Raw genomic sequence first — 22,881 nt, 5'->3', positions numbered from 1 at the left:
TTTCTGGCCGTTTTGGTGCGCCCTGTTCTTCAATGTGCACAAGAATTTTATTCCGGCCCCACGATATTTTATTTTATTATGATGCAAAGGCTTTTCCTAGTCTACTAGACCCGGCCATTCGTGTTGCTTCCCCTAAAATCGGGATCACTTGTGGTTTGGAAAATTGCATGCTGTGTAAGCGTGGGTTTTTGACATCGGCGATATTTACACCAAAAAATGTTGAGGTTTTGGTGGAGTCTGTGCATTCGACTTCATTGCTGGGTAATCTCCTGATCTAGACATCACATCATGTTAAGGCTTATTGGCCAGTAAGCCTTTAATACCTTTCCGAGCATCATCAGAGGCCACAAAGAGCCCCTATTTTCTCATATCTGTGTTGTTTATTTGTTGAGATGCCCTTAATTGCCTGATCATTGTAGAGGGCATGACATTTGCGAGTGAAATGGGAGTTACTGGTGTCTTGGAAGAATAAATGTCGTTAGTGATTGTTCCAACATTGTGATCGTTCCCACCTTAGTCTCGTGGCGATCACCGAGTACACTCCATCCCATATCTTACTTGCAGCACTCCTTAGCCTCCCTGGAGAGCACGTTAGACATGTTCCTCCTCGTCTCACAGTCGGCGTGTCGTCTGCCCGAGAAGTACACAGATATGGTTAGAAAAGAGTATAAATCGACGGTCTACATACCATGCATGCTTACTTAAGCTAAACGCAAGCATTTTGCATGACGTTGCACCATTGGTCACATTCATGCTTTTAGCTCGGCGCATGCAGAGACAGAACAAAAAAGTCAGTCTAGTGGCGCCATCTGGTGGTTAGAACGGGAAGCGTTTTTGTAAGCAAATTGACGCTTCCGTTTAGGACCAAAAGTGGCAGAATTGTCGCTGTAAATAAAAAATAAACCAAATTTAAAGCCCGTAAGGTTTATTATAAGAGATGAGACGAAGCCTAAGCCTGGTGCCGCACTTATGTCCGTGAGTTCTTTAATTCATTGTGGGAGGGGGGGGGGGTCCTCTTCCTTGCCTATAGCTGTAGTCATATGCGAACCCAGTTTGCCGGAGTTGCGTTCGTAACCTGACTGCAGAGCAGGCCTGTGTACAGTCATGGACAAAAGTTCGCGGGGTATGGATTCGCGGGAAAGAAAATTATTGCGGGGATGTCAAGCATAGCAGATCACAGAAATGCACAGGAACATGAGGAGACATGCCTGCTCCATCTGCTACAAAAATACAGTATGCCTGTCTACTGAGGCAGTGCAGAAATAATTTTTTTCCCCCCAAATCCGCATCCCGCAAACTTTTGACCATGTCTGTACAGCAGGTGTTTGTGAACTATCGAGAAACTTTTTTTCACTTCGTTTCGTCTGCATTAAGAACTGCTATGCTGCTTAGGAGGTACTTCTCTTTGATGCCTTGTCTCATGGGCTGTATTCTGAGGTGCTGAGGGTGGAAGCTTACTAGGTTTATTTCATCTGGCCCTGCCAGAAGGTGTTTTGCATACGTTTGAGCACAGCTTGTGGGATGAAGTGTGGCACTTCTCGCGTGTATAGAATGGAAGAAGAAAGTTTTATTGTCTATGCATTGGAAGAACTGGGAATGGCGGACATGCATCTTCCTTGATCAGGTTACAGAGGAGGGAGGGGCGATTTTCGGTGCTTCGCTTCTGGCTGATGTTTAGCTTGGTCATCACTGACCTACATTTCCGCGAGAGGCAGTTCTAGAGTTCATCTTTCTTTTTTGCCATTTTTACCATCACTGTTGATGCAGAAGAAGTTCAATGTCGGTAGTGTGCTATCAGCAAGGAATGAAATGCAAACAAGAGAGCTGAGCCACGAAACGCAGAATAAGAATATTTTAGCCCGAGAAAGCTCAATACTTGCTCAGGTTCTTTTGACTTCAAAGGCGTGAAGACTCTTCTTCAGCAGTGTTAATCAACCTCGCTAGCGTTTCCACTCAAGGCGCTAATATTACGGTGTCTTTGAGATGTCCCCTCAGTTTTCTTGTTTGCATTTCATTCATTGCTGATAGTACACAGGTGAGGGTGGAGTAGGTAACCATGCTGGACCAGCCAGACAAATAATTTGAGCTGCACACACTTTCGCTGGGGCCCTTTTGCTGCGATGGTTTCATTTATTTTGTGTTAAGGAATGTTCTGCAGGCAACTTTCTGGGTGTCGTGAACTGGGGTCTCCTGTGTATTGTTAGTAGTGGAGCATTGTTGTTTCTTGCTTGGAAGTGCACATCTGGCAAAAGTTCTTCCAGTAGCCCACAAAGGGTGGCTCCACTGATACCGCCCAGGGGGGAGTGTACACTCTGAACACGAATGAGCATATATATATATTATAAAGTATATGGGAGTAAGGTGTCCTCTCGTGCACTCTTTTTTACTCCATCCTGTTCAGAGTGTACGGTGAGGTGGTCGTGTTAACAAATGTAAAAACAAAATCGGCTTCACGTGAACGGTGTTCGAATTTGGTCGGAACGAGGTAAACGGCGGTACGTGAAAGCTCTCACGGCTTTGTCACATTCAAGCGATTGAGAGGCGCGTCACGGCAAAAAATTTCAGACTTGTAGTAACCTCGTCGCTGTTGTCGGTGGAAAGAGGTTTTTTTTCGTCCACGCTGGCAGAAATCTCGAGCGTTTTCGCTTTTGATGTGAAACAGGCTATCAATAGGGTCGTTTACCGGTTTTTCGAAGATCTCGCGCGAAGAGCGGCGTCCGAGGTCACTCCGATTCGACGCCGCCAAGGTTGGCTAGGCTAGCTGCCTTTCTGGGCTGGGCTTTGTTAGTAAATGTAAATTTGTTTTTGAGGAAAGGAAATGGCGCAGTATCTGTCTCGCATATCTCGGCGGACACATGAACCGCGTCGTAAGGGAAGGGAGGAAGGTGGGAGTGAAAGAAGAGAGCCGGGATAATTTCGACCACCTGGGGATTTTTAACGCGCACTGACATCACACAGCACACGGGCGCCTCTTGCGTTTCACCTCCATCGAAACGCAGCCGCCGCGGTCGGGTTCGAACCCGGGTACTCCGGCTCGGTTAGTATGATACCTTGTTTCACTTTTCCACCGCTATTTCACGTGGGCGTTGGTGTCGTCCACCATCATTCCCCAAGCGCGTCAACAGTGGAAACGCAAGCTCTGGCACTGTGCCAAAGTGGTCCCTTGCAGGGAGTGAGTGCCACTGAGGCTTTGGACGTAGCATCCCCTTTGTGGGTTAGTTGTAGAATTCTGAGGACGCGTGTGACAATCTGGGTGAGCGGGTGCGACAGGATTTGCAAACTTTATTTATGGTTTATGGGCGGGTTTAACGTCCCAACGCGACTCAGGCTGTGAGGGACGCCGCAGTGAAGGGCTGCGGAAATTTCGGCCACCTGGGGTTCTTTAACTTGCGCCTGACTTCGCACAGTACACAGCACTAAATTCAGCCGCCGCGGCCGGGATCGAACCCGCGTCTTTCGGGTCAGCAGCCGAACGCCGTAACCACTGAGCCACCGCGGTAGCTGATTTGAAAACTGTTGCGCAACAAAGATACACGTACGCGAGGAGGGCCCCAACTTCTTTCCCCGGGCAGCTGTGTAGAGCATGGTCAGCGGCGGCCTGCCTTTGCCGTAGCATCGGCGATGCGCGTTGACGGCAGGCCGGGCAGCGGGCGAAACTAGTTTTACTGCCGAGCCGCGGCCGCAAATAGCTCGCTGTCCGCGGCGGGCCCGCACGTGCGAGGGGCGACCTTGAGAGCGCGGTCACCGCAGCCTGGGTTGGTAAGGCACAGCGGACCACTGGCAGAGCGGCTGGTGGCGGTGGCTTCCGTGTCCCCCCGTGTTGATGAAAACGTGACGGGAAACGTGCACCGGGCTCCGGTGGCGCCTTAGCTCGATAGACGTTACCATGGGGTAAGAGCGGGCAGATGTCGGAGCACATGCTCTCTCTGGACTGTTGCGGACAGGTGCAAAGAGCTTGAGCTGCGACTTGGCACCGTGCCTTGCGTCAGATTCAGGAGAAGCTTGGCCTTTAAAGGTGCACTGAAGAGGAATCTGAACTTGTCTTTTTGCCGCGGGAACTCAATCTACACGTTCCAAGCATTCTTAGAAACTGCGACTTATTGCCCTGTATGGCCGATTTCCCCAATTAAATCGAATTAACGTCCGGCTCCCGCCTTTTTTTTTTTGAATTCTGCCTCGTACGGTGGTCGGAGTCGACCAACGCGTGGGGTGCCTTTCACCCAGTCCCGCGGCGGCTTGCCGCTCTGCCATCGGCAGAGTAATACGTAGTAGTCCGTAGAAGCAAATAGTCCGCGCGTATTTTTATTTCTGTGGGCTTATTTTGCGGCTATATTATCTGCGAATGAAACTATTTATTCATGGAAACCTAAAAAACAAAATAAAGCGAAAGCAAAGCCTCCACGGGACTGGGTGAAAGGCGCTCCACGCGTTGGTCGACTCCGCCCACCGTACGAGGCAGAATTCAAAAAAAAAGGCGGGAGCCGGACGTTAATTCGTTTTAATTGGGGAAATCGGCCACACAGGGCAATAAGTCACTGTTTCTAAGAATGCTAGGAACGTGTGGATCGAGTTCCCGCGGCAAAAAGACATGTTCAGAATCCTCTTCAGTGCACCTTTAATGGCTCATACTGTCGTTCGTTAGCAGACGGTGTCACACCTCTGGAAATGTGTTAACTCGGGAACTAAAATTGGTAGGAGAAAACTAATGGTTGCATCAGATAGAGGAGGGAAAAATGAACCTAGAAGCCACGTTTGATGAATGTAGAGTAATTAATTATATGTAAAAATGCCAAATTTGCGTCGAAATAGCGCGGACGTCGATATAGCCACGGGAACCGGTGTGACGTCACATCCACCGGCGTAGTGAAGATTGTCACAGAATGGTCGGAAAAACGTCGGATTTGTGTCAGACTAGATGGAGAAATGTGCGTGAATAACACTTCCCCTGAAAGATGTATGATTTGGGTATCGATATAGCCAAGGGAACAGTGTGACGTCACATCCACCGGAAGTCGTCAGGGCATTACTGTCCTGGGCTTTCGCCTCGGCACTTCAGTTTCCAAAGTGTCCTCGCAATTTTTGATCATATAGTTCGAGACCTTCGGATTGGTCTTTTAGGGAGATGCCCCAGAGATCCATGGGCGTCATCGCCACATTACTTGCTGACCTGTTGGGCGGGCTCCTGAACCTGGCACGGTGCCAAGAAGCCGGAACTCCTCTGCAGCTGTCCGCAACAGTCCAGCTAGAGAGCGTGTGTTCCGGCGTCTGCCACGTATTGCAACGCAGACAAAGACGCGCACAACGCGACGCTTCTTTCTCTGTCCTCGTGTGTGTTTGTACAGTCTTTGTCAATAGTAACCAGATTGCATGGCTTGCTTCTCATTCGTATAACAGAGCCCTCGCGGCTTCCCTAAAGATCAGTAAGTTCTTTGATGGTGAGAACAGGGGCTCTCCTTACCATACAGAGATTTAGAGCTTGAGGGCTGGCATAATAGCTTTAATATACAACCGAGAAGAAAAACGTGCAGCCTGGTTACTTTTGGCAAAGACTGTACGTGGTCTGCAGTGCTGTTCGCCTCGCCTGTTGTAGGTCTTCGACACCGCCGCCGGACTTGACTTACAGATGAGCTTTGAGCGCCCTTGCCCGGACACCGAATGCAGGGGCATCTTCCTGGGAAGCAGTAGTTTCGGCCCCTCCGTAATTACGCAACACGCTCGCTGCTTACCTTCATGTGCGCGCCCCGCGGAACGCGCCGCTTCCTCCTCCCGTGGGGGGATGCTCCGCTGCCTCTTGGGGGCGGCGAGAAGGCACACGGACCTGCTTCTTCGCCTGACGGACCGCACGTGCTGCTTGGGCGAAAATTGCGGTGGGAGGGCGCTGACCCCTGCAGGCAGGGGTGCGGCTGTCCGAGCGGCGCAGCTGCCCCGAGAGGTAGTGAGTTTTCTACGGCGATGCGTTTAATCGGGGACTTTGTCGGGCGTCGTAACCTGACTCCCTTGAACATTGCTACCCAGGAAGTTCTGATCTTTGCCCGACATGTGCGCCCGGGGAGTGGTCACTCTCGACGATCACCTCTCCGTTTACGTGTTTCCGTGTAGTTCTATGTTTTGGCGTGAGTGGCGCAGGCAGCAAGAGAGAAGTAAACAACAGCTGTATCTTACCGGTACTCACCTATGGGGCAGAAACGTGGAGGCTTACGAAGAGGGTTCAGCTTAAGTTAAGGACAACGCAGCGAGCTATGGAAAGGAAAATGATAGGTGTAACGTTAAGAGATGTTATCCTAGTCGAAATCAAGGGGAAGAAGTGGGCTTTGGCAGGGCATGTAATGCGAACGCAAGATAACCGATGGCCCTTAGGGGTAGCGGAGTGGATTCCGAGAGAAGGCAAGCGTAGCGGAGGGCGGCAGAAAGTTAGGCGGGCGGATGAGATTAGGAAGTTTGCGGGGATAGGATGGCCGCGACTGGCGGAGGACAGGGTTAATCGGAAAGACATGGGAGAGGCCTTTGCCCTGCAGCGGGCGTAGTCAGGCTGATGGTGATGATGATGATGGACGTATACCTGTTTTCCGTGCCGGGGATGCGCAGTGACAAGCGCGTCATCGGGTAGGACCACTGCGCATGCGCTACTGGCATACGTAAACCCTTGATACGTCTCCGCTAATGCGTCTCCGGTATGCTAAATCTCTCCATTGTGGTCCGGATGAACTTTTGGAACCGATGGGATGCTACGGCTACCTTTGGTCATCTCTTCGATCGACCGCAGGGGGAGCGGGAAGGTCGGTAATTAGTTTCTGCAGCCTCACTATGAGAACCGACGCCGTCAGGTGTGCTGCGGGCCCTGTCTGTTCGCTCGTAGCTCCGAGAAGCGACTGCAGTGGCGCACAGCGGTTTGAGGTGGTAGCGTGCGCGCACGCTGTTAGCCTGCTGGCGACGAAAACGCGTTACATAGCTGGGAAGACCTTGATCGCGTGGCAAGCTGTCGAAGCTCGGTGCCTGTAGAGCGGGTTTGCCGGTGTCGTCGTACGTCTTCCTTTTCCGCGCTGTCGTCGGAACCCGGCAGCCGGCCGGCTTGTGACGCATATTCCGTCGTTCGGTGTCTGGTAATTAATGTTTTGAGGAAGGGGCAGGCGCAGTAACGATCTCAGTCGGGATGGGCATCTGCGAACGCCCGAAAGGAGGCAGTTAGAAATAGGCGACGTTGTGGGTGTGCCCGGACTAATTTCGACCACTCGGGGTTCTTTCATGTGACCCGACGTCTCACAGCGCACAAAGTTGTTCCCGAGTAGAGTGCCAGTATATTGGAGGCACTATAACGCGATTGCAGTGCCGGCCCGATGTGGCGTCTGAGCGCGTAGTACCTGCACGCTCGCTGCCTCGCATGCAGGTGCGTGCGGCGGCATCATCGCCCCCCCCCCCCCCCCCCCCACCACCGCCGTCGTACATACGGCCATGCTTGTTTCGCATCCTGTGCGCGTTTCCGTTCGGCGCCCGATCGACGTCCCCGAGGCCTGTTCGCGGTGCGCGATCGCTGCCTCCCATTACGCTTGCCAAGCCCGGCGGTGACGCCAACTGCGTCGCGTCCCCCCCGTTCTCTCCCGTGTCGCTCTTCCTTCCCAACTGCGCGACGCTTTTTCGTTGTCTTTACCGCCGTTTTCGCCAGCCATGCCGACCCCCCGCCAACGTGACTGCCCGTTAGACGCCCCGGAAACGCCCTTGGCCGCGTCTTCGAGCGTATCTTTCGCCAAGCGCTAGTGCAGAGCCGGAAACCTGTGGTGGTCATTGAGGGTTGCATGTTGTGTAATGGTTTTTAGCCCCACCGTACGGTAGCAACGGCAACTGCTACCTTGCGGCAAATGTGTTTAGGCAAGCCTGACTACGGTAGCAACGGCATCGCGTTTCCGTATCTGCCGTACGGCCGTCCGGCTGCGCTAAAACTGTCTAGTGTGCGTCTGGGTGTTCGTGTTCGAAGTGGAAGGTTTTCAGCCTCAGTTCGTAAGCACCCACTCCGCTTATAGTCCGCCACGTCCTCTCCCGCTCTTCTCAGTAGCAGTGTGTAGTTGGCTGTTCTTCGGTATCATGTACTGGTAGCCTTTGGGGGAGTGGTCTGTATTGAAGCTCTCCGTTCCTGTTGATATGGCGTCTATATTGTGTTCCGCCTGCCACAACCGGCCCTTACGGCTTCTCCGTGATTGCTACTCAAGCACCGCTGTACGGCCATTGAAGGAGACGGCGTCAGCGTTTCTATCTCTTGTTCTCGAAGTGCATGACGTCATCTTGAGCAGGTGGTGCACACTAGTAACAACGATGCTTGCTTGCTTTCTACCCTCCATCGTGACTGGTCTGACGCTATGTTTCTGAACAACCTCCACCGTTAATAGGCAACCTGCAGTGTAGTTTGCAGGTACATGTGGCGCCGTCTCGTGGCCGAAGAGACAAGCACTGAGTAGGCAGCTCGGCGCGGCCCGAGCGGCTCCGCTTCCCGAGGAAGGCGCAAACAGCGAGGTTGCGCAGTTTTGCGGATTTTTGGAAGCTTTACCTCGGCCATCCTACGCCATGGCTGTCGGTCGCACTCGGAAAAAAAATCAACCGGAGATACTGTTGCGGGAAGGACTGTCATACACGAGAAGGGAACGGAGACGTGAAGCTGTTTCGTTTCCCTGCAAGGCCGCACGGGTCAACCCGGCGACTGAAGTGGATCGTCGCAGTGTGCCATGTCAAGAAAGTTGCACTGGTGTTGTAATTCACGTGAAGCTAAGAGGAGAAAAAAAGTGTAAATGCGGAGCGGCTGAATGAAGCTATAATATTGAGCTTTCATTAAATTCGCCGCTAGTAGTTCTCTTGCTTGGTATCGCCGAATTACGGTCGCGCTCCCGCGTTAAGAAGCCGTTTTTCTGGTTCTGTCAGAACAACGGTCTTCAAATCAGGATTCGTCGCGTTCGAAAGCAGGGCTCTTGGTCGCGGTTTTGTCCTATACTGGTATACTCAAGTACGTGCGCTCAACGTTAGCGTGTACGTGTCGAGGTACCATGAATTAAAGGCAGCACGCCTCGCGGGGTGAATCGCAGGTGATTAATTCAGGTCCCACTCCCGTATGTCGTTCCCATATGTGTTTGCCCGTCTCGCGCAGATTTGCATGCTTTGTCTAAGGGGTGAATTGATTTTGCAGTGCTGTGTGTCATACAAATTTGGTTGCATTGTATTTGAGTGGTGAAGACTTCTCCAACTGCAGCCCAAATGACAACACAAAAATATGTTCAAAGCACTTTGTCCGTGGTGAAAAGAGTACCATTGAAACGCATCCCGGTTATCTCCCGACAAGCAAGGTCATGCATGAAACTGCCCTAACATTATTAACAACCTTAATTCAGCTGTAAACACCTGGATACCGCGGGAGTCATAAAGAGGCTGACTGTGTGGTTGCTTGGACGTTCAGTCTGGGCTCGATAGATGCAATTCTTTCTGTACACCCACCACTGTTTACTGTGCTTTCGATTACACGCTACGGGAAAAATTCACATATTCACGGGTCCCGTGCATCTAAATTTTGTCCCTTTATGTTTTTAAAAATCTTTTTTCCAGATCAGTTACCAATGCAAAGCTGCGAGACGGTTGCTTACACATGCACTGTACATGCACAAGTTGAACGTCGTACACGTGTTTGCCCTGCTGAGACTGACACTTCGCCGAAATTTCAGCGCCGTCTGTTTCCTTCACTGAGTGCACATGGTTGCTTTCGGAAAGGCGACATCCTTTTTAGAGCTCCGGTCGCCGAAAATACACATCGATGGCATCAATAGGCTTGAATCCGCAATATAAAACAACCGACATTTTCAAATTCGTACTGGGCATGCACGCCGCAAAGAGCGACCGCCTACCCAGTACCAAAAAAACATATGGTGGCGGCGCTGTAAGCAGCGCGACAGCGGCGCCGCCTGGCTATTGCAGGTTGCCTATAGCCAGCAGGACGGGGCGATTTGCCGCTCCCTGTAACGGCGCGTGCCGAGGGCTCTAGACGTCCATTGGCGCTTTGTCTTGAGGCCTTGCTGGTTCGCCCTTGAGAGACGGTCCAGCGGACGTCCGCCTCCCGTCGAACTGCGCGCGACACGACGTCGTCGCCGTCGGTGTGATTTGCTCGCGCCGTCCGGCAGCTTGTTGCCAGTGGAGTGGTCAAGTTATCGGCGCGAGGCGACGGTGGCGCTTCCACTGCTGTTGTCCCCCCGCATGTAGGGTGCAGGTCTGGGGAAGCCGAGGGCTCGCGCTCGCGCCAACTCCAAGCCGGACGGTGTGTAGCGTTTTGTAGTCTTTCTTTCTTTCTTTCTTTTCCTTCTTGGTACGTGCACAACGGAGATTTCCTCTGGGGGAAAAACCGGCTGGCTGCCTTGCGAGCGCCGTTATACGCGCAGGCGGATGTAAGCAGGCGCGCCGCTTCCGGCGCATTTGATGGGCTCACTGGCCTTGTGCGGCCACGCTGGGGATGTAGTGTTTGCCGGCGGTTGGGTTGTGTTGTTCTACCTCGAGGGCGACGTTTATTACGTGCAGCAGCGTCGCCCGCGCACGTCGCCTCCTATCGTGGTAGTTAGCTTCTGCCGGTCTTCGGTGCCCCGACTGGGGTCGCATTCTCTGGCAAAAACGGAAAAACCGCGTCGTGGGGAAACGAATGAAAAGGGGGAGGGTTATGAAAGAAGAACGCGAGAAAGAGGTGCCGTAACGGCAATAATCGAAAGGCGCCTTTGCGGCCCGGATTTTATCTCTCGCGATGCGGACTTGGAAGCCGAACGCACTAACCACTGAGCCAGCGTGTGTGATGCGGACTTAGGAGCCGAACTCTGTAACCACCGAGCCAGCGCGGCTAGTCTAGATCGACAAGCCGGCGACTCCGCCGACGGCGGCACCAAAATGGCCGCCGCCGCCGCGGAACTGCCGCAGCGGCCACCTTTCAGACCAAGGTGGCCGCGGTGCCGTGAGTGGGCATCGTTGGCGGAACGCTTCAGCAGGCCTGCTGTGTGTTTGGCCACCCCCTGCCGCGGCTACAGCGCGTGGTACACCGCGTAATGGTCCACCGGGGGGCCTCCGTGCGTACGGCGGAGCCGAGTCGAGGACGGCTGAAAGAAGCGTAAAAACCGTGGCGCAACGGTGGCGTGCTTTGTAGCGCTGCCGCCGCGCGTCCCCCTCTCTCCAGACCGTGGCCTGCTGCTCCATGTGCGCAGAGCACGCGAGGCAGTGTGTGTGTGTGTGTGATAGAGCGCGATTGCCCCCGAGTGCCATACCCCCCCCCTCTCATCTCTCTCCTTGTGGGCGCGTGCTTCCATTGTGTCATCGCTCCTCCCCGCAGCGTCGCGTGCTGTGTGCCGTCCATCGACGCGGGCCCCTCCATGTCGGTGGCGTCCGCCTGTGCCGCCCGGAATCCAATTGTGTGCGCGACGCGTGGCCTTGATTGGCAGCGGCGCCTGCGGGTCGCGACGCGGACGAGCGGCTCTGCGAAGGACTTTGGCTGCGCGCACGTTTGGCCCGCCAACTGTTGAGCGCAGGGGAAAAAGGCCGGCTGGATAATCCGTGCTAAGCCTGGATTAGCGGATTCCTTGGCGAGAGTGTTGTTTCGTTATCGTTGCGGTTCTCTTTGAAGGGACACTGAGGGGGAATTTAAATTGGCCTGTGTCGATAACTGCTTTCACAGGAAATTTGGCTTCTATAAGCTACGAAAGGGAGAGGAAAAGTCAATACAGGTGACGCCATCAGCCGGCCGATTTCTCAAGCCGACTGGGGTGCGGATCCCGGAGGTCACGCTTCGTCGTCATTTACCTGAAAACGGTGATCACGGAGTGCGAGTTTCGATGTAGACGTCGCGGGTTTGAATCGAGCGTGTGCCTGGAAAATTTTTAAATGCAATTTTCTCGGCAATGAATTGGGTCATTAGCCGCCGGACAAACAAAAAGGTGTCCAGGAAGAACTGCGGAATTTTACCGAGAACAGAAGAAATCGGATGGCGTTTGTATGTAATACCCCCATTCCTGGGGGCCTTTAAGGTAATAAAGTGAAGTGTAGTGGAGCTCCCCCGTAGGGGCCCATGTATTCTTGGGTGCTGTCGTACAGGTTCCCACAAAAGTTTTAGGAACACGTAAATCGCAACAAAGCTTGATTAATGGGTAGCCTAAGCATGCAGCCATCAAGTGAAGTGTGTGCTTTGTAGTTCCCAGCACGACCTGCACAATGCACCCCTCAATGCCTGGATGCGCTTCTATCGTAAAAAAACCAGCGCTTAAGAACACGGACAGAGCACGAGGTGAAACAGACTGACGGCGCTGACTTATAGCTTAATTTTATTCACACGTAGGCAGTCAATTTATGCATTTACACAAACATGCGCAATGGCGTCTTGTCAAACCCAGATACACCGTTGCCACTCACATGCGTAAAACTAGAGAAAACAAAGAAACAGCAATCATTCATTCAAGGCACGTGTGCCATTACCTCACCTTCCCTCGCCAGAATGAAGCAAGCTCATTTCCCTCCCTGACAGGCTTTTATCGAGGATTTGCTTACGCATCCCTCGCCCTTCCTGATGATGTGGAATGCTTCCGCGATCTCCCTCGTGCACTGATCGTGATGTACAAACACCAGTTCCGTGTCAACAAACGTTTGACGGCGTCAGCGCCGTCAGTCTGTTTCACCTTGTCCTCTGTCCGTGTTCTTAAGCGCTGGTTTTTTTACGATGGATCACCACCAACTCGCCCAATCCTCAGTTCTTCTGCGCTTCAGCGAGGAAATTAACGTTTTTCGTGATTTCGGCGTTCCGGAAACTTTTGTGGGCACCTGCACATGCTTGTAAACGCGTGGGGTTGGCTGTCCTTTTGTACAGGTGAGCTAACATCTGTATCGGTGATGACGAAGTTGGTCGTCCGCGCAGGATGAGCGCCAGCTGTCGAACGGGCGTAGAGACTAACCTTTGCACGCTTGCGCGCACCTGTGCTTGTACATGAAGGACGAAGAGAAATGATCGGACAGTGGGGAAAAAAAAAAAAATGCGGCGCGCAATTGATGTCGTTCGTTAATAAAACGAGGCGACGGGAGTGAGCCTCCGCTGTGGTTTGCCGAGCGCATGTCTGCTGGAGCTTTCGTACCGAAATCTTGGCGGACACCCCAACCGCGCCGTAATGCAAGGGAGGAAGGTGAGCGTGCAAGAGAGAAAGAGGTGCCGTAGTGGAGGTCTCCGGGATAATTCCGACCACCTGGGGGGGACCGACATCGCACGGCACACTGGCGCCTCTTGCGTTTTCCGCCTCCATCTAAACCCGGCCGGGTTCCAACCCGGGTACTCCGCGGCTTGGTAGACGAACGCGCTAACCACTGAGCCGCCCTACCGAGCCGCCCCTACTGAAAAAAGTTGTGCGGTGCAATAGCCTCAAACAGTTTTTCATACGAATGTCGTATGCAGTTGTGATGCAAATGTGTTTTTCGTTTTTGCAATATCGTACATTTGTCATACAGGTGTTATGCAATATCGTGCAAATTGTGTGACATTTATATGACGAAGCCTGTATGAGGGAATTACATCGTAAAACTTTTTTTTTCGGCAGGGACCGCGGCGGGGTTTCGCGCCGACCTCCGATTTGGAATTTAGTCCTCTTCCGGGTATCGAACCCGGGACCACAGTCATTCCTGGGCGAGATAAGTGTGGGCCCTGCCCGCACCGCCTGCAATAATAGCGCCGCGGGGCAGTTTCTCGGTGGTCAGAGGCCAAACACTGGACTCTTGGTCGTCTTTCCGAGCGCTCTAGGTGTATCCGTTGTCGGTCCCGCGCGGAAAGTGAATGCGTGGCGACAGCGAATGAGCGCGCGGTGATGAGTCCGTCTCTCTCGCGCATATTGGGGGCCGCGTTAAAGGGGTCGCACCCCCCCCCCCCCCCCTCCCCCGAGATCCGCGTTAAACGGGTCGCCACGGTCCCCCGAGATTGGGCGCCCCGTGGCGCTGGCTGGGCGTTTATATATGAGCTGTGCACACGCGTTGGCTGCTGCATGAATTGGCGCGCTTGTGCGCGGAGTTTGACGGAGCCGTGGCGGGGCCGGAAACGCCAGCGGGGCGCGGAGGCAACTACGCCGCGCATAACTCGGGGAAGAAGGGCCCCGGCCTGATTTGACTCGATTTATAATACTCTGTGGATAGCTAGACAGTGAGCTAGTGAATCCCCGCCAGCGCCGCGTGTGGATGAGAAAAGACTAACTGTTAACGCGCAATCACGGTGGTCGGTGTCCCGCTTTTCATAGGGAACCCAAGCTGAAGTTTGCCGTGTCGATTGCAGCGCCGTAACACACAGCATAGCGAGAGGAGCTTATTGGCATGAGCTTCTGCGCTCTGTCGAAGCCACACGCGGTGCCTGTTAGCTATCTGGGTTATGTCTATGGAAGCGAGGCAAATAGTGCTATCAATCAAACGCGGGCTTCTAATCGCTATGAATGTGCTTCGCTTTTGTAGCGGCCCGAACGACTGACGACAGCAGTTTTTAGGCACCTAGTGGAATAACTGCAGTGCCACCTGGGCAGCGCAGGTTCTCTATATGCGCCTGCAGTAGGAGGGAGTGAGAGGGGGGGGGGTTCGGTTTGTGCGATGCTTGCAGCGTGTGTGAGCCGACTTGTGGTATATCTCGGCCGTCACCACCAGTCCTGCTACGTCCCCGCTGGAGGAGAGCAGAGTTGACGGAGGCCTCTCCCCTAGTGCCCCTCGTAGTTACGACGTTGTTCTGCGCCCGCCTAATCACCGCAGATGTCCTAATCTCGTCTGCCCGTGCACCCTGTTAGGTACCACCGGTTTTATTAGACACTTTTAGTTGGCCGTACGTAACGGGCTTACGTACGCAACGCACACTACGTTGCGTACGGTACGAATGGCGCGTCCATCACACTTTTAGTTAGCCGTACGTTAGCGTCCTTCCGAGTGGACGTACCAAGCGCATCCTAAAATTCTCCGCTGTGCTTCTCCGCGCCATCTGGCGCAAGAAATAAGAACTGATGCTTGAAAAGTTCTTGACATCAGCCAAACCAAGCCTCTCGCCAATCCTCCTCCAGCCATTCTCGCTGTTTTGTCTGCTTCAGGTTGTGATTCTCGTGTGCTCCGCGACTACCACAGCAGCTATCGAAATGCCGAGAAGCATTTAATTACTGGTAACGAAGCTGGCTGCATCGCGAGTCTTTTTTTTTTGTTCCAAGAAAAACTATGTAAGCAGAAGAAAATGAAATAATTGACTAAAAGCCAGAGAAGTGCTCCGCTAGGTGTCGTTGCTACGAGGTAAACACGGTTAGGCCTACAGCTTGAAAATCGCCAAATTATCTTAAAAACAGGGGCTAGTTATCGCTTATACTTCTGCGTGTGGGCGAGAGTGTGCGAAATAAAAGCGAACCGCTACGATTTCAGCGAGCTATCCCGTCGGAGAATGCAGCGGCGACATGTGTTTATTTCGAAGCGGGCGAGCAGGGCGCCGCCATCTTGTCAACGCAACCCGTAACGCGCCCGTAGCGCACGCACGCAACGACACGATGCGTGCGTACGTACGCAAGCGGCCCAGCGGTACGGAACGTTCTGCGCATGCGCACTCGCGACCCGTAACGTTCCTGCGTACGTAACGCCGTTCCGTACGGCCAACTAAAAGTGTCTAATGGTAGCGGCAACGCGGTACACGATGTGCCAAAGGTGTCTCAATACCGAGCCAAGCGCGCACCGTGGCCCTATGCGAGGCGTTGCAGGTTGCCGATGTGCTTGCTTGGGCGCTTGTCGCCCTTGATGTCGCCGTTTCGTTATTAGAGAGTTTTAGAATAGGGTCGGGGCGAATAGGGTGACGCTATCCGCATGCGCTTAGCGTTAGGACGACGGGTTCACGTTTTCTGTCTATAGAATAGGGTCGCGGATGATCGCTTTGCACTTCTTGAAGGCAGCGACATGACTGCGGGAAAGAGAAGCTTTCAGAGCAAATAAGTTAATATATATGCTGTATTTTTTCATTAAGACGACATGCAAACTGTTGCAGTTACCAATTTCTATTTAGGAATTGAGAAAAATGATGCAAATATTTTTTTTTTATAATGCGGACATGTTCAATCCGAGCCAAGACTATCCACACAGGAAGACCAAAATTGCAAACCTGTTTGCGGAGATCAGGAGTTCGAACCTCCCGCGCTTTCTGACGTCAGTCGACGCGCACTCGCTAAGCCTTGCAGCTCTGTAAACACGGAAGCAATCTGAAAATTTGGCGCGTTTTATCGTTAAAATTTTGTTGTTCAGGCAACTCCAGCCAAAGCGAAAGCCTCGTGCGCCTTTAGTTTGCCGTGAGCGTGAGCCACAGAGTAGCGGCAACGACGAATTGGTGATGAAGGGAGAGGCCCCGCTTAGATGGGCGCCGCCATGTTGACCGAACGTAAAGGGGCTTCGGGGCGCACGCTATTTCGCCGATTTAAGGCTGAACTCCATGTACGCGAAAACTCACGCGACAGCGGCAAGCGACGAGCGGCACCGTCGCGCGAAGCGAAATACCCGTGTCGCTTGTCCTGTCGCTCGGATCTGCACTCACAGAAAATTTCGCTCGTCGCCCGGAAGTTGCCAACGCGATTAGCCAATAGCAGCAAACCTGGCAGCGTACGTCACTACCGAGCCTCTTGCCGGCTCTGGCAAAGATGGCGCTGGCTCTGGCCGGGAATCTTGCTTCACCACCGATTCGTCGTTGTCGCTACGCTGTGCCCCACGTTCACGGCAAACTAAATGCTCACGAAGCTTTCGCTTTCTCTGAACTTGCGTCAACCACAAAATTTTAGCGATAAAACACCCCAGATTTTCAGATTGCTTGTGTTTACGGTGCTGCTAGGCTTAGCGAGTATGCGTCGTTTGAGGTCAGAAAGCGCGCGAGGTTCAAACAGGTGTGCGCCCCACGTTCAGGCAACATGGCGGCGCCCGTGACAATAACATAAAATGACATGCAATGACATACAATGACAAAGCTGTAAACACGTTTTATTTGACATTTTTCTGCCCAAAATTGTAATCCTTGCAAATAATGTGACTCTTGTAATAAACGCAAACAGCTTTGCGGTGTATTATGCCAGCAACACTGATCGTCGTCTCCGTTTCGCGTTCGCGTTGTCGCTATGCATGGAGCTTGGCCGGTGGGCGAAGGAGCGACAGCCAGCCGTCGTCGCCGCGCCGCCTTGTCGCGTCGCTTACTTTTTCGCGTACATGGAGCTCAGGCTTTAGCGTTAGCGTCGCCCGCTCACCCAAAGACCCAAGGGGCGTTAGCGTTGTGCGCATGCGCAGTCGCATCCCGCTATTCCTGTATTACCCAAGCGATAGGGTGACCCTATACTAAAACTCTGATGTCGCCGTTTCGTTTTCGAGCCGACAGAGGAACGACGTCCTCTCGTCGGCAGGTGGAGTCGGGACGGTGACTCTCCGGGTGTGTCGCCTGGAGAGGCTGTCACGCGTTCGCCATCGCTCTGTGATGCGCGCGCACTTTTCCGTGTCTTTGAGTCGGTCTGCATTGCATGCGCGGATCGGTCGCGCACCTCATTCACGCTAGTGTGACATGAAGGATTTTTCAAAAACTGTATTCTCGTCGAAAAAAAGTGAGGGCAGTTGCTGTTTTCCGATGCGACGGAGTGGAATGGTTCGTTTGCAGCGGAGCGCCGTCATCAATCCCCCCCCTTTGCTTATTAAATCCCCGTACGCGTACCAGGCAACCCAGCAGGCCCAGCCCTTTACCCAGTGTTGAAGAAGCGCCGTCTGCGGCGGATCTGGTATCGCCGCATGCGTAAACGCGACCGGGACCTAGGGGCCGGGGAACTGCGTCGTGCGGAGCCCGGAATCGGCGCTGCTGCTCGAGAACAGCTTCCGTCATCTCGTGTTCGGCTCGTTTTCCTCGTTTATTTTTTCCCTTTCACCGCGTAGCGACGTAAACTGTCAAGACTAGACAACAGTCCTTCGAGGACATTGACGTCGCCTCTTTTCTGCTCTTCGTTTCCCGCCGAGATAACCGACTGCGAACGGCTTTAAACTTGGCATAATCGCCGGAGGCGAATCTCCGCCGACAAGTCTTGAGCGAGTGGCTCGAACTATTTTTTTTTCCCCCCTCGTCGTTTCCTTTGCGTCTCGCGACGACGGGCGGCCTTAATAGTTTATTATTAAGTGGAGCGAGCCCGCACAGCTCTTGCGAGCACAACTTCTCGAGGCATGCCTGGGTGTCCCGAGTTCCGGCCTGCCGGCGTTTATACAGTGTAGTCCTGTCGAGCCCTTCGCAGCCTCACTCGAGCCCCGTGGTGGTGGTGGAGGAAGCAGGAAAGACCGTTGAGAAACCCCCTCCGTGTTTCATCGATTACCGAAACGTCTCTCTCGTCACGGCCTCTTCGGCGGCTGCCGTTTTCTCCCGGCCGCCGCCGCGAGCTTTGACTTCTTTTTTTTCCCCTCTCTACCTCTCCTACGACGAACGGGAAAGAGACTGGTACTCGCCGTGAAGCGCCCGTCGAGGAGACGCCAAAAAGCGCGCGCACAAATAGACGCGAGATTTAGGCGGATACACAGGCGGGTCATCATCGTGGCTCTGTCCGTGTAATCGAGCGCCCGACGTGGCCCGATATGCCGTCGCGTTTTGATACTGGCCGTCGGCTGTGTTGTTTCCTCGTTGTGCGTCTCGGCTCTGTTCATTTCTTCCTTGAACGACGTTGTGTGGGCCACGGGGCCACGGCCCCGTGGCCGGCGGTGTCAATGGGCATTCCCTCCACCTTCTGTCAACTCCCCGTGTGTTTGTGGGGTATCGGTTTTTGCGCGAGTTGTCCGCTGCCTCGGGCAATGAGCGCCGGGGCGGACTGTGCTCGGGCGCGCGAGTGATTCAGTGATTGGTTTTGGTTATTGGAGTTTAACGTCCCAAAACAACTCAGGCTATGAGGGACGCCGTAGTGAAGGTGTCACAACTATCGCCCGTCAACCGGCTGCCTGGTGCAAGCCGTTGAGGCACAGGGGCCGCTTTACGCTCCCCTGTGGCCTAAGAGCGAGCGTTGTGCAACATTTATTTGTTGAGGTCGGTCAGCCCGTGCGTGGTGCACGTGTGTCGGTCCTCCAAGGGAACTCAAGGGGTTGATGGGTGAAAACAAATATCTACTCGCATGCAGGAAAACACAAAACAGGTAAAAACGAACAGAGGAGTAGCCGAAAAACTATACAAAACACGACAAGTAGGAGACAGACAATACAAAAAACACACAAATCCAACTACAGAGAACAAGAACTCTGGTCCGGGTGGTTGTGGATGGACGATGGCTCGACGGCGGCGGGCCTTGCGAGATGGAACGCGTGCCTCGGCGCGGTAAATCGGCCCTCCACGCCCGCAGACACACCGCCCAACCTCTTCAGCTGCCTATTTCCTCCTGACTGTCCCAACCGCCCGCTGCAACCTGGACGGGCCTGCAGATAGCATACTTCTTCCCTTTCCCTCATCATCGGGGCGCTTTTGTCAACGCGGTGACGACGGGGCAGAGGGGACGCATGAACCCGCGAAGTTCCCTCGGAGCGCCGCGCGGGAGAGCAGGAGGGAGCGCAAAAGGTTAACGTCTTCCGTGACAGGCGTCGCCGAGTCGGCTATGCCTGCACTCTCCACTTTCAAAAGAACAGCGCACGCGTACCACCGCTCTAGAACTTTCCACTCCTCCTGGAATTCCAGTGTCGGCTTCGTTCGCCGATGGCCGAGCCCCGAGAGAATTCCTGACGGACCCCCAGCAACCGCCGTGCTACGTGAACGCCGCCTCTCCTCTGTCCTGACGAGACACGTTCCACTGGTCTGTGACAGAAGGGCTCCGGAAATTTCGACCACCTGGGGTTTTTTAACGTCCACTCACATCGCACGGCACGCGGGGTTCTAGAATTTCGCCTTCATCGAAATTCAGCCGCCGCGGCCGGGATCGAGTGATTCAGTGAGACCATCGATTCCGCTAGGTGCGCGCCAGTTTTCGCGGCACCCTGCTAAAAAGACGGCCGAGGTTTAACTCTTCTAAGCTCCGTTAGACGGAGCGAGAGCTCCGTTAAGCATTGTCTGTGTCTCGGCCACACACGCGGTAGACCGCAAAGACTCTGGACTGCGACAAACACGGTTCTGCGTTCGCTGTAGTAGTTAGCCTTTGTGCGTATCATGGGCGAGTGCAAGGTTCTCGCAGGCGGTCTGTCCGCACTGCCTGCCGCGCGCTCATTCATGGCGAAACGCAATGTGAACAGCGGCTTCGGCTTATCAAGCGAACGGCGCGTCATGTGGTTAGTCACGTGACCACAGCTGGCGAGGCGGCGGCCGGCGCGCTTGGGGCAAGTCACTGGGTACGACGTCGTAGTCACATCTCCAGCGCGCCTCTAGCGGTCAAGCGGCAGCACCCGACGACGTTGGCGAAACGTGGCGTAGTGGAGCTCTCGCTCCAACGAAAACGACTTGGCGCAGTCTTGCGGTTCGCTGTCACAACGCCTCCGCGAGGTGTCAGTCACGCGGCTCGTGTATCGAGTGTCCCACGTTCTGTCCGTATTCACGCATGCCCAACCGAGAACTGGGAAGCGCCGTATGTGTGCACGATTATGCCTGCCTGTATGTGTTCAGCTAGCGCGCGAATAGCGTTACGAAGCCGCGACCTGCCGATTCTCGCTTCCGTCCGGGTGCGGTTTGGTTTGGTTTGGTTTATGGGGTTTAACGTCCCAAAGCGACTCAGGCTATGAGAGACGCCGTAGTGGAGGGCTGCGGAAATTTTGACCACCTGGGGTTCTTTAACGTGCACTGACATCGCACAGTACACGGGCCTCTAGAATTTCTCCTCCAAAGAAATTCAACCGCCGCAGCCGGATCGTCCCGGAATCGTCCCGGCAGCCGGAATGCACGGATCGTCCGTGTCCTTGTCAAGTTTGCCCGAGGCCGTAGTTCTTTAGGAAGAGAACAGCAGAGGAAGCGAGGATGGCGACTTTAGACAAAGTAGAACTTGTATCTATGCCGGGTATGCGTAGACTTCTCGAACAGGTAAGGAAACCTGACAGGTGGAAAGAGGCCAGAGTGGGCCAGTTCCTCGCCGATGACGGGCGATGACAGGTCGCCGGTGTCGTTCATCTCTCTGGGTGACCAGATCAGGGCTAGAAAGGTTGCGAGAAAGGACTCACAGGCGTGGCTATGCACTGAGCTGGGCGTTCATGACACGTGATGAATGAACTGCCGGGTTGGGGTTACTACAGCTACTTAGGGAAACGATTTCACGAGTGCCAGGTGCAGGAGCATACTGGCCTGGTGGTCATGCCCGCATTGCCGCGGACTGCTTTGTTGGAAATTTGGTGCCCGGTCGCAGCACTGGCCGTCTCGGAAGGTCGCGCGCGCCTTTCTTTTCAGGCTACCTGGACCATGGTGTTGGTTCCGAAGTTCGCAGTTTTCTGAAACTTTCCTACGGCGCCTTAACTGCGCTCGCAGCACGGAGGTCTCTGCCTCCGCATTCCTCGCACCCCCGCGCCAGCGTCCATTGGCCGCGACTCCTTGGGCGCCGCGTGTTCCCTAGTTGGGGCCTTTTCTCTATGCGCGGGGCTCGCCGGATGCGCCTGTTGAACTCCGCCGATATACCCTCCTTTTGTGCGCCCCTAGCTCGCGGCGCGCTCTCGGTGGCTTCCGCCGCAGCGATGGAAGAGGAGGGGGGACGCCCCCCTCCTCTTCTTCTTTCATTCCTTTCTGTCCTGCTGCCGGCTTTGTTCCTCCCGTCGGCTCTCTTCTTGCACCCCCGGTTCTCGGATTGCTCGCCTGTCGTTCTTCGTCGTCGCCGCGGCTGCGTCGTCCGCACCGCGCATTCGCTCGGACGCGTCGACGACGGTCGGCCGTGTGCGTACTCCTCCTACCAGGCGGACTCCGGGACGTCGCCGGTCCACAGGGAGGGAGACATGTTCCTGCCGTCGACCAAGTTCGCCATCACGGCCGCGGGGAACGTCGTACCCGTGGTCCCTCGCAGCCCCGCGTCTACCTCGGTAATCGGCGCACGAGCACGTTTTTGCTTTTGCTTGTTCTTTTTTTTTAACGCCGATTTGAAAGGAGGGCTGGATGGATGGATGGATAGATGAAAATGGCTTTACCCTTTGTGCCGGGCGGTAGCTTTCGCCACCTAGCTTATACTTCCCCCATTGTTAATTGATTTTTCTTTTCCCTTTCTTTCAATTTCGCTCTTACAATGTCTAGTCTGGCTACCCCTTTCCCCTCCAAATTCATCCCTTCCTTGATTTCCGCCACCAATCCTCCAACCTCCCCTTCGTCAGTGCCATGCCTCTCCCATCCACTCGCCCGTCCTCCCCAGCAAATCCCAGCGCTATCTCTGTCTGTTGCTGTCCCCTCTGGGAGAGGGCTGGGCGGAGTTCTGCGCACCTCGGAACCAAGTGCTCTGTGGTCTCCGTTTCCGTTTTACAAGCAGAGCACAAAATATCCACTTCTTCAGATTTGGACCTATACGTTTTTGTTCTCAGAGTCCCTATCTTAGCCTCTCCAATTAGTGTCGTGGTGGCCAGTTGTCTTGTACCTGCCGGCCACTTGCCCTACCACGCTAGCAGGTGCAAGTCGTCCGACCGTTATATGTCATCCGTTGGAAGGTCCTCCTTCGAAGCTGCGTTTGCCGTTTTATTCGCAGAGTTGTATCCCACTGCGGTCTCACTGCCTGGGGACTGCGTCAGCGCCTTGATTGACCCTGACACGGTTAGCTCTGCCTCCCCGGCTCTTCTTCGTCATTGGGTGCAGATAGGTGTACGCGCGCGAATTGGCTCGCAGGGCACGTACTGTTTTCAAACAATGCGCACGCTCCGCGGGTGCGTTGGTCTCTGCGGGACGTCGTTCTATCCGTGGCGGTTGCCCTCATGGAAACGGTACGG

General features: G+C 54.2%; 1 protein-coding gene across 8 annotated transcripts in view; it reads left to right on the top strand.

Moving 5' to 3' along the window:
- Positions 1-22,881, top strand: part of heph (polypyrimidine tract-binding protein 1 heph) — a 168,678-nt gene that overhangs the window by 17,123 nt on the left and 128,674 nt on the right. For 2 of the 8 annotated variants that reach the window (XM_089551153.1, XM_089551132.1), the window contains exon 1: positions 21,722-21,993. The exons of 4 other annotated variants lie outside the window; for them this stretch is intronic. In XM_089551153.1, the coding sequence (XP_089407279.1) occupies positions 21,910-21,993 (84 nt within the window). In that variant the 5' untranslated portion in view covers positions 21,722-21,909. Of the gene's footprint in view, positions 1-21,721; positions 21,994-22,881 lie in introns of those variants that run through there. 2 more of the 8 variants (XM_089551139.1, XM_089551145.1) reach the window with 2 other exon arrangements.

This window comes from Amblyomma mixtum, chromosome 1, assembly GCF_055824585.1.
Source record: "Amblyomma mixtum isolate Tamu chromosome 1, ASM5582458v1, whole genome shotgun sequence".
NCBI lineage: Eukaryota > Metazoa > Arthropoda > Arachnida > Ixodida > Ixodidae > Amblyomma > Amblyomma mixtum.
Note: the sequence above shows the minus strand (reverse complement) of the source record. Positions and strands in the feature narration are given on the sequence as shown.